Genomic DNA, 9,563 nt, shown 5'->3' with positions numbered 1-9,563 from the left:
GAACATATGAACAAAAGGCCTGAAGCCTTTCTATAACTATCGACATTTACCAAAGTTCACAGAGTTTCCAGAAGCATCTTATTTAGGAAATGGGTGCCACCCCAGCATCCAAACCTGTCTTAAATTGGGAGCTCCACCAAACACTGCCCACCATGGGTAATCATTATGGCATTTGACACCCCAATGGCACAAGTGTCAGCATCACAGCAACCTCAGGTTACCTCAATACAGCATATTGAGAAGAGTGCTGTACCACTTAGAAGAATATTCCTCCAAAATATAATAACAACCAACTTTAAATACAAAAGCCCTCCCTGAGGTGTTGCTGACTCTGAACAAGAGAATAAAATTTTTAAAAAAACCACAACCCCAATATAGTATGTTGTTATTGTTGTTACGTGCCATTGAGTCACCTGTGATATATAGCGACCCTATGTACAGCAGCTTCAGATTGTATATACATAGCTGTACATACAACCCTTCCCTGTCCTGAGCCAGTCTCACTAATTCCGACATACCAACCACCATTGCCACAAACACTGAATCAATCCATCTCATCCGGGGTCTTCCTCTCCTGTGCTGTTCCTCCACCCTTTCGAGCATGATGTCCTTCTCCAAGAACTGGTCTCTCCTGACCACATGGTAAGTGTATATATACATATCTATACATATGTACATACACATATAACAAAATCTATAAGCAGGTCTGTCTTGGACAGTTGGAAACCAAGCTGCTCCCTGGAGGCAAGGAATTTGACGCTCCGTCCATTATAATTTGGGCATGTGGCCACGAGGTACTAGTCCTTGAAGAAAAACATCATGTGGAGGGGCAGTGCAGGAGAGGAAGAGGAAGGATGAGATGGATTGACTCAGATACTGGAGAAATGGGATTAGGTCTGTAGGAGATAATGTGATTGGTTCAGAGCTGTTGTACATAGGGTCACTATGAGTCACAAGTGACTCGACAACATCTAACAACAACAACAACTGCTGTAAAGACTATTCCAATTCTTAGAAACCCTCCTTTAGATATCTAAGGCTTTAAATTTTTACAAAAATGAAATAAAAAAAAGAAAATGAGAAACTGTCCATCTTCCTTCCAGGCAGCAGCAGCTAGTGTATCAAAACCACTGGCTTTCTGGTTAATAGCCACACATATTACACACCACGCCATAAAAACTTCATGTACACACACATACACACAGAGTCTTATCCTATTGTTTCTATGAAAAAATAATGGGAGAAGAAATCACACTTCAAGATGTGCTCAAAATTGGCCATGGTCTCTATGGGCTATGATCTCTATGCAATAAAAAAACAGCCTCAACTCTCAAAGGAAAAACTTCATAGCCTAACATAGCTTGACTTAAAAGAAATCAGCATGGAAATATCATGTAACTATACATGGGAAAATGAAGTCAAATAAAGGATGTAATGGTAGATAAATACCAGAATGGTTTCCCAATGTGGACAGCGTTTGGTGGAGCTCCCAGTTGTAAAACAGGTTTGGAAGCAGGAGTGGCATCCACTTCTAAACCACATGCCTCTGGAAACCCTCTGAACTTGGAATTGACGAGAGTTATGGAAACGCATTAAGTATTTTGTTCATTGAGTCGCTATGAATCATGCTTGACTCGATGGTAATCAACAACAAAAACAATGGTAGATAGAGAAAAGAACAATAAAGTCAAATTTTAACATAATCATGCATTATTTGGCCTTAACCTTGTGTAGCTCATCTGCCTCTGAATTCCTTTCTGACAAAACTAATGGTTCTACATGTCTTTTAATTGTGATGCTGAAGAATAATACTAACTGTTAAAATAAGAGATGTTTGGAAGGAAATATACCAAGGAGCTCCTTAGAGGCAAGGATAGTGAAACTTCATCTCACACACTGTGGGCGTGTTGTCAGGAGGAACTAGCCTTTGGAAAAGGAAATACTGCTGGTAGAGGGTCAAAGAAAAGCATACCCCCTCCAAGATGGACTGACACCGTGACTGTAACAATGTGCTCAAACATATCAATGACTGTGAGAAGACGGGGAAGGAGTGGACAAGGTTCAGATCTGTGCTTCATAGGGCTGCTATGAATCAGGGATGTTTAATTGACTATGCAAAGGCATTTCACCATGTGGATCATAACAAATGGCTAATACTGAAACGATTTCCCAATCTTTTGGGATTTCCCAATCCCAGAACACTCAATTGTGCTCATATAACATCTATACCTAGAACAAGAAGCTGTTGTACAATTTAAAATCAAGAAAAATGTATGTGAGGAGTGTATCCTTTCTCCGTATCAATTCAATATGTATGCTGAGCAAACCATTCAAGCAGCTGGACTCGGTAAAGAGGAATACGGTATCAGGATTGGAGGAAGATTCGTCAGCCATTTCCTTTCTGTAGATGATACAAACTTGTTTGCTCAAAGTGAGGAGGACGTGAAAGGCTTGCTGCAGAAGCAAGGACTGTAGTCTTCAACACGAATTACATCTTAAAACCAAGACAGCAAAAGTCTTCAAAATTGGACCAACAGGCAACCTCAGGTTTGCCAGAGAAAGGCCTGAAGTTGTCAATTATTTCCTCTTACTTGGGTCAACAATCAACAACCTTGATACTGGCGGTTAGGAAATCAGGAGACATACTGCACTGTGAAAGTTTATTGTCAGGACTCCTCAAAAATACTGAAAAGCAATGATGTCAGTCTGAAGACTGACTGACTCGCGTCATAGTCTTTTTAATCACTTGTTGCTCATCTGAGAGACAGACAATGAATAAAGATGACAAAAGAAGTGATGTCTTTGGGTTACGGTGTTGGAGAAGAGTGCTGAATTTCTGATGGACTGCCAAACATTTAAACAGATACGTCTTGGAAAGATTGCAGTGCTCCATGGAGGTAAAGATGGCGAAGTATCATCTACTGGACATGTTACTAGGAAAGGCTATTCCTTCCTTGGAAAGGGACGTCATGCTTGGAAAGGTGGAGAGTCAGAGATGGAGTGAAAGACACAAGATGAGATGTATTTGCACAGTGACTGAAGCAATGGCCTCACTGTGTCAGAGATGATGAGGAGGGCACAGGATAGGACAGATGTGGAAAGGGTTTCTGTTCAGAATCGTTTCCCTAGCCATTAACCTTGACTTTGCCATGTGGATGTGCAGGAATGTGTGAACAGGATCTAGCCACAAAGGGATTGGCTGGTCTTGTCACTAAATTGAGCTGATTTGGTAGTAGATTTTGAGAAACAATGGAGTCCAGGGTGTCTTTCAGGAAGAGAGATTCATGCAGCAGCCAGACGTGCAAGAGAGCAGCAGCAGTTGAAGCAGAGAATCAGAGACTCGATGTGAGATGAAGCTGCCCTTGGTAATGCTATCCCACAGAACCAGAGTGAAGCATCTTTGCCAAAGATTGCCGGAAGATGGAGCCATAGGTGACAGGACCAAGAATAAGACTGAAGGCTGACATGCCTGAGAACACATTTTGGAAGCTGCCCTGACTGATTATATCTGGAAGCTGTCTGAATTATAGACTTCTGACTTCCCTAATATGGTTCTTACTCATGCGTTATTTCGTGAAATTCTCCTGTGTAAGCCAATTCCTTTTGGTATGTTGTTGTTGTTGTTGTCGTTATGTGCCGTTGAGTCTCTTGCGACTCATGGCGACCCTATGTACAATAGGCCTAAACTCTGTTCTGTCCTGTGCCAATCTCACTGTCTCCAATCACTAGTGTCTGCTTACAACTGTTCCTCTTCCTTTGTATGTCCATACTCAGTTGCCTTTTCTGCCATTCTACGTGTGTTCCGTTGTACATAGGGTTTTCAGAGGCCTGCTATTTTGGAAGTGGCTGGCCAATCCTTCTACCTAGTGTGTTTTAATCTGAATGTTCAGATTTAGAGAAGGTATAGTGATTTTGTATACTTTTTTTTTTTAAATTTGTTGTGTGCCATCAAATCAGATCCCACTTGCACAGAAGAGATTGCCCCTTCTTCTTCAGCTGAGCATCTGGCGGATTTGAACTATGCACTTTGGGATTGCAGTACAGGTTCTTGTCACTAGGCCACCAGAGCTCCCCTTCCTTCCATCTTCTTTTAATGCTTCCTGGATCATTTAATAATCTGCCAAAAGCATCCCTAAGTATTGCAACTCAAGGTTTGAATTTGTTCTTCAGTTCCTTCAGCTTAAAAAACGCTGAGTTCAGCCCTTTTGATTTTCTGGCTCAAGCTCTTTGCACATTTCATTACAATACTTTACTCTGTCTTCCCATGCTGTCTTTTGAAATCTTCAGTTCAGCTCCTTAATTTCTCCCCATTGTTTTTGCTTCTCAGCGCTCTAGTGCAATGTTCAGAGTCTCTTCTGACATCCATCTTAGTCTTTTCTTCTTCCTCTGTCTTTGTAATGACCTTTTGCATTCTTCATGGATGATATCCTACAGATCATCTGGTCTTCACTCATTAGTGTTCAAGGCCTCAAATCTGTTCCTGAGATGGTTTTGAAATTTGAGTGGGATAGACTCAAGGTCAAATTTTGGTTCCTGTGGATTTAATTTCCTTTAGCTTCAGCTTGAACTTCCATATGAGTAGTTGCTGGTCTGTTCCAAAAACAGTACATTAAATCAGAAATTAAAATACAAATTGCATTTGGAAAATCTGCTGTCAGAGACCTCTACAGAGTACTGAAAAGCAACAATGTCAGTCTGGAGACTAAGATGTACCTGATCCAGGACACAGTCTTTGCAATTTCTTGCTATGACTCAGAAAGCTGGACAATGACTAGAGTGATAGGAGAAGTGATGCCTTTGAGCTGTGATGCTGAAGACGAGTGTTGAATATACCATGCACTGTCAGGAGAACAAACAGGCTCATCATAGAGAGGGTGAAAGCAGGCTGCTTTTTGGAGGCAAGGACTGTGATGCATGTTGCCAGAAGGAACTAGTCCTTGGAAAAGAATATCATGCTTGGGAGGTTGGAGGGACAGCATAAGAGAGGAAGACACCAATGAGATGGATTGATTTAGTAACCAGAGTAATGGAGTAGGTGTTTCAGAGACACTAAGGATGCCTCAGTCTAAAAAAGGATTCAGAGCTTTTGTATACAGTGTCAGTATGAGTTGAAAGTGACCCAACAGCACATAACAACAAAAACGATATGGTTCTGTGTAGTCTGTGAGGGATTGCAATGGATTTTTGATCCAGTAAAGCAGTAAGACGGGTGTTGGGATGAGTAAAAAAAGATGCTGGTGTGTGGAGGACATGTCTCAACTCATGGAACTGGTTTTATGTTCATTTTGTTATTTATCAGAATAGTTCACCTTTGTGGAGTTTGTAAAGGTCAGATATGGACATCTCCATATGGCTCTTGCTCTTAACAGAGTTCAAAACAGTATCCACAGGGTCACTATGTGTCACACTGATGGCACCTAAAAGCAACAATGAAGCATAGTCAACTAGATGACACCTAACTATATGAACAGCATATGCACACAGATAAGTTATATCATGTACTGTTGCCAAATTGGTGACAATAGTAAGCCTGGGTACAACAAAACACAACTGATCTTGTGACATCCTCACACCTGTTGCTGTGATTGAACCCACTGTTCTAGCTACTGTGTCCATTCATTTCATTAAAGGTTTCCTTTCATTTGCTGGCCCTCGGCTTACTAAGTGTGATGTTTTTCTCCTCTATCGGGTCCCTTTAGGTACATGCCAAAAGTTCATGGGATTAAGTAACACCATTTTCATATCTAAGGAGTATTCTGGTTTCAGTTCTTCCAAGAACGATTTGTTCTTTTGGCAGTCCATGGTATAGTCAATATTCTTTGCGAACAATACAAATCAAAGTCACAGATTCCTTTTTGGTCTTCCGTATTAAACTTTTCAACTTTTACATGGTCAAGTACACCTCATTCCTCAAAGAACATCCTTCCTCTTTAGTACATCAAAGACCTGGTCGGAGATTTTTCCAACACACTATATTGTTTGATATCTTCATTGGTGCTTCCACGGATGTTGATTGTGGATCCAAGTAAAATAGAAAACAACTTTAATCTTTCCCCCATATATGATAATGTTGCTTGTTGGTCACGTTAGGAAGAATGCCTTGGAGTAATTAAAGTTTTAGTCCTTGAGGTTCGTCAGTAAATACTTCAAAGTTTGTTTGTTTCCTGAAAGGAAAGTTGTATTATCTCTATAGTGTTGGTTGTTGATTCGTCTTCCTCCAAACCTGATGTCACAATCTTCTTCATATAGTCCAGTTTCTCAGATTACTTTCTCAGCAGATAGACTTAATATGAATGGTGGCAGAAAACAATGCTAACACTGATTTTAAACTAAGCGGTATCCCCTTGTTCTGTTCAAATTACTGCTAATTCATTCAATGAAAGATTCCACATAAGTGGAACACAATTACATGTTCTGGAATTTCCAGTCTTTGTAATAATACAATGCATACTTGGTTATGATGCACACAGATGAATGAATTTATGTCACTGGCCCTTAAAATATTCATGAGACTATAGAAGATTCAGAATTTAGCTGTTAGCTATGTTGATAATTTATAATAAAAATGAAGATATACAAAATAGCAAGCTTTTGAAGGATAGATTTTCCTTAAATCCACAGCTAAGTCAGACTCTTTACCTGTTCCCCAGATAGGAATGGGAAGTTTAACTTTGCTCTAGGAAATCAGAGCAGACACAGACAGCGAGGTGGCAAAGGACTTCTATAGTTTTCCAAGGCAATTCGCATGGAAAGTACAGCCATCAACTCAAGTTCGCCACGTCTAAGCATGGACTTCATTATAGTAACTGAGCTCAGACAGGATACTCAAAGTACTCAACATACATCACTAGGTTTGAAAAGCATTCTCCTTGAAAGGTACGTCTTGGAATCTTACTTGGATTCTCTCAGTTTCCGTTTGTCTGAGCTTATTTTTCATTTCTCCCTCACTCTCTTCTGCTTTACCTTCTTGTTTCTTCAGTGCCTAAATGAAAACAAATGGAAAAAGTTCATTATTCAAAAAACTTTCTAAAATGAAAAGTCATTAATAGTATTTACTTACAAAAGGCGAAGGACGATGTCGTTATAAGCTGGGCAAAATCTATAAAGGAATTGCGGCCTGCTTAATCATTGAATTCCTAAGACTATCTTAGTAAGAGATGAAATATAAATAATTTTTTGATCTTTATAATCAATTTCCATTAGTTTCATTGTTTTTCTCATTTGTAGTAATTTTGCTACACATTTAAAAACTTAAATAGGTAATAGTTGTCTTGGAAACAAGCAAGTTTCCTGCAGAAATAATTGTACTTAAAAGTTATATTATCTGATCAACTCTTTAGATATAAGAGCAAAACTAGCTCCCTACACATTATTAGTACCTTCAAACAGGGTAAAACATGTTTTGGGGATCATTCATCACATATATGATCTTTTTATTTGAAACATATCTGCCTTACCAAATCCCAATTCACCTGGGGGATGGAGAAGGCATTATAATTTACATTTTCTTCCCTTTAATATCAAAGATGGGGGAAAATTACTTTAAGAAAATATAGATTTTTAAATGTTAAATACCAAGGTGTTTACTTTGTTTTTCTGTTTATTTATTTAAAGAAAGAAGTTATACTTGGAGCAACAGTTTCTAATGATTTGAGCATTTAGAGTAGGCAAAGTATATAGGCAGAACACAAACTGAAAAACTTCTAAAATTCCAGGAACCTACTGACCACACAAAATATGTGTATATTTTAAATATGTGTACATTTAAAATATGTGTACACAAAATATGTGTAGTCAATAGAAAAAATCGATTTGGTGGGGAGAAGGAAGCAGAACATGTTTAAGATGTAACCAATTCAAGGACACTCAGTCATATTTAGTTGCATGAAATATCTACTAAGTGCCTGTTCTCATGCCATGTAGTGTGCTAGGCACTTCCTCCACCCACATACATTAAATAAACCTGTCTCTCCTTCCTAAAATTACTATTCCTTTGCCATTGGTCCCACTTTTAAGGCAAATAGGTTAAAAGGAAGAAAAATGCCAACAAAATGAAAAGTCATTGTGGTTTGAGTATAATATTATTATTATAATAATAAAACATACAATTAATATTATTACTCGTTGTTGTTGTTGCTATGTGCCATCGAGTCACCTGTGACCCACAGCGACCCTATGTACAGCAGCTCTGAACCCTGCCCTGTCCTGAGCCAGTCTCACTAATTCCAGCACACCAAACCCCCATTGCCGCAGTTACTGTATCAATCCATCTCATCCAGGGCCTTCCTCTCCTGTGTGCTGTTATTACCTGTATTAAATATTTGTGCACATTTTTAATACTCATGATAGTTCTGTAAGTTATCATTTGTTGTTGTTGTTATGTGCCGTCGAGTCGTCTGCGACTCATAGCGACCCTATGTACAACAGCCCTAAACCCTGCTCTATCCTGTGCCAATCTCATTGCCTCTGACACACCCATCCCGAGTGCCCCAGTCACTGAATCAATCCACCTCATAGAGGGTCTTCCCCTCCTGCGCTGTCCCTCCACTCTACCCAGCATGGTGTCCCTCTCTAAAGACCTGTAAATCCATTTTACTTAAGGGAAAATTAGGGCACAGAGAGTTGAAAACTTGTCTAAGGTATCTTAACCAGTAGTACAGATAACTGGTTATTTGTAAGGCATGGAGGACAAAATCTGACACTCAGTAAATGTTCATAAGAGACAACTATTATAAATCCTGGGTTATTAAAACTGACTGAGAATTAAAAAGCACAGAGTCTTTCAAGTGATTTTGATGTGATACTCATTCTATACTGCAGGGCAAATATAATTTGTACTAACATTCAATTCGATATACATAATGCATTTTTTTGCTGGGAGAATGATTATAAATATTTCATAAATAAAATTATCCTAGAAAATTATAGTTTCCTTCTTTATTTTTCACATGTGTCCTTTATCTTCCCTAGTTAATGTGTGTATGTGAAGCAAAGTTTATGTTTATTTATCTGTGTATAGGAGAAGGGGGGGGAGAGATTTTGCTACATATTATCAATTTTATTATAAAAATGTCTATCTTTATCATTAACATCATCATTACTATCCACTCCTGGGTTTTTAAAGAATTAACCTTAAACATTGTTTCAATATTTTTCCTTAGACTAAAATCCAGCACAGGTTTTTCCTTAGAGGAATAATTTTAAGGAACTTCTTCAGGTAGTTGAGAAGTTTCGTTGAGCTATATAAATTGCTGGCCACCACTTTGAGTTTCAAACTCCTAAGCAGAAGGCACTCACTCAATGGAAGAATCAGTGGGAACTCTCACTCGAGTTAGGTGAAGTTACTTAAGGTCATAATATGAGGATCAAGGGCTAAAAAACTTCAAATAAGAAGAGCATAGCCCAACACAAGAGCCTTTCCAAAGCTACAAAAGAACTGAAGTGCCAAGTACAGTAACCAAAACTACAACTTGCCAAAAATTGACATGAGGGGTAGGGACAAAGAGGAGGAGGAACATTAAAAATGTAATTGGAAGAAGTAAGAGCTAAGCATTTGTTGTTCT

General features: G+C 38.9%; 1 protein-coding gene across 1 annotated transcript in view; it reads right to left on the bottom strand.

The window, feature by feature from the left end:
• The window catches only part of CEP128 (centrosomal protein 128kDa), a 597,902-nt gene that overhangs the window by 469,377 nt on the left and 118,962 nt on the right, over positions 1 to 9,563 (bottom strand). Inside the window, exon 8 of the mRNA XM_006884767.1 lies at positions 6,896 to 6,982. Within this exon, the coding sequence (XP_006884829.1) occupies positions 6,896 to 6,982 (87 nt within the window). The remainder of the gene's footprint in view (positions 1 to 6,895; positions 6,983 to 9,563) is intronic.

The sequence above is a fragment of the Elephantulus edwardii genome, unplaced genomic scaffold (genome assembly GCF_000299155.1).
Source record: "Elephantulus edwardii isolate Elephantulus edwardi_28Jun2011 unplaced genomic scaffold, EleEdw1.0 scaffold00037, whole genome shotgun sequence".
Lineage (NCBI taxonomy): Eukaryota > Metazoa > Chordata > Mammalia > Macroscelidea > Macroscelididae > Elephantulus > Elephantulus edwardii.
This window is presented reverse-complemented; position numbering and strand designations above follow the sequence as displayed.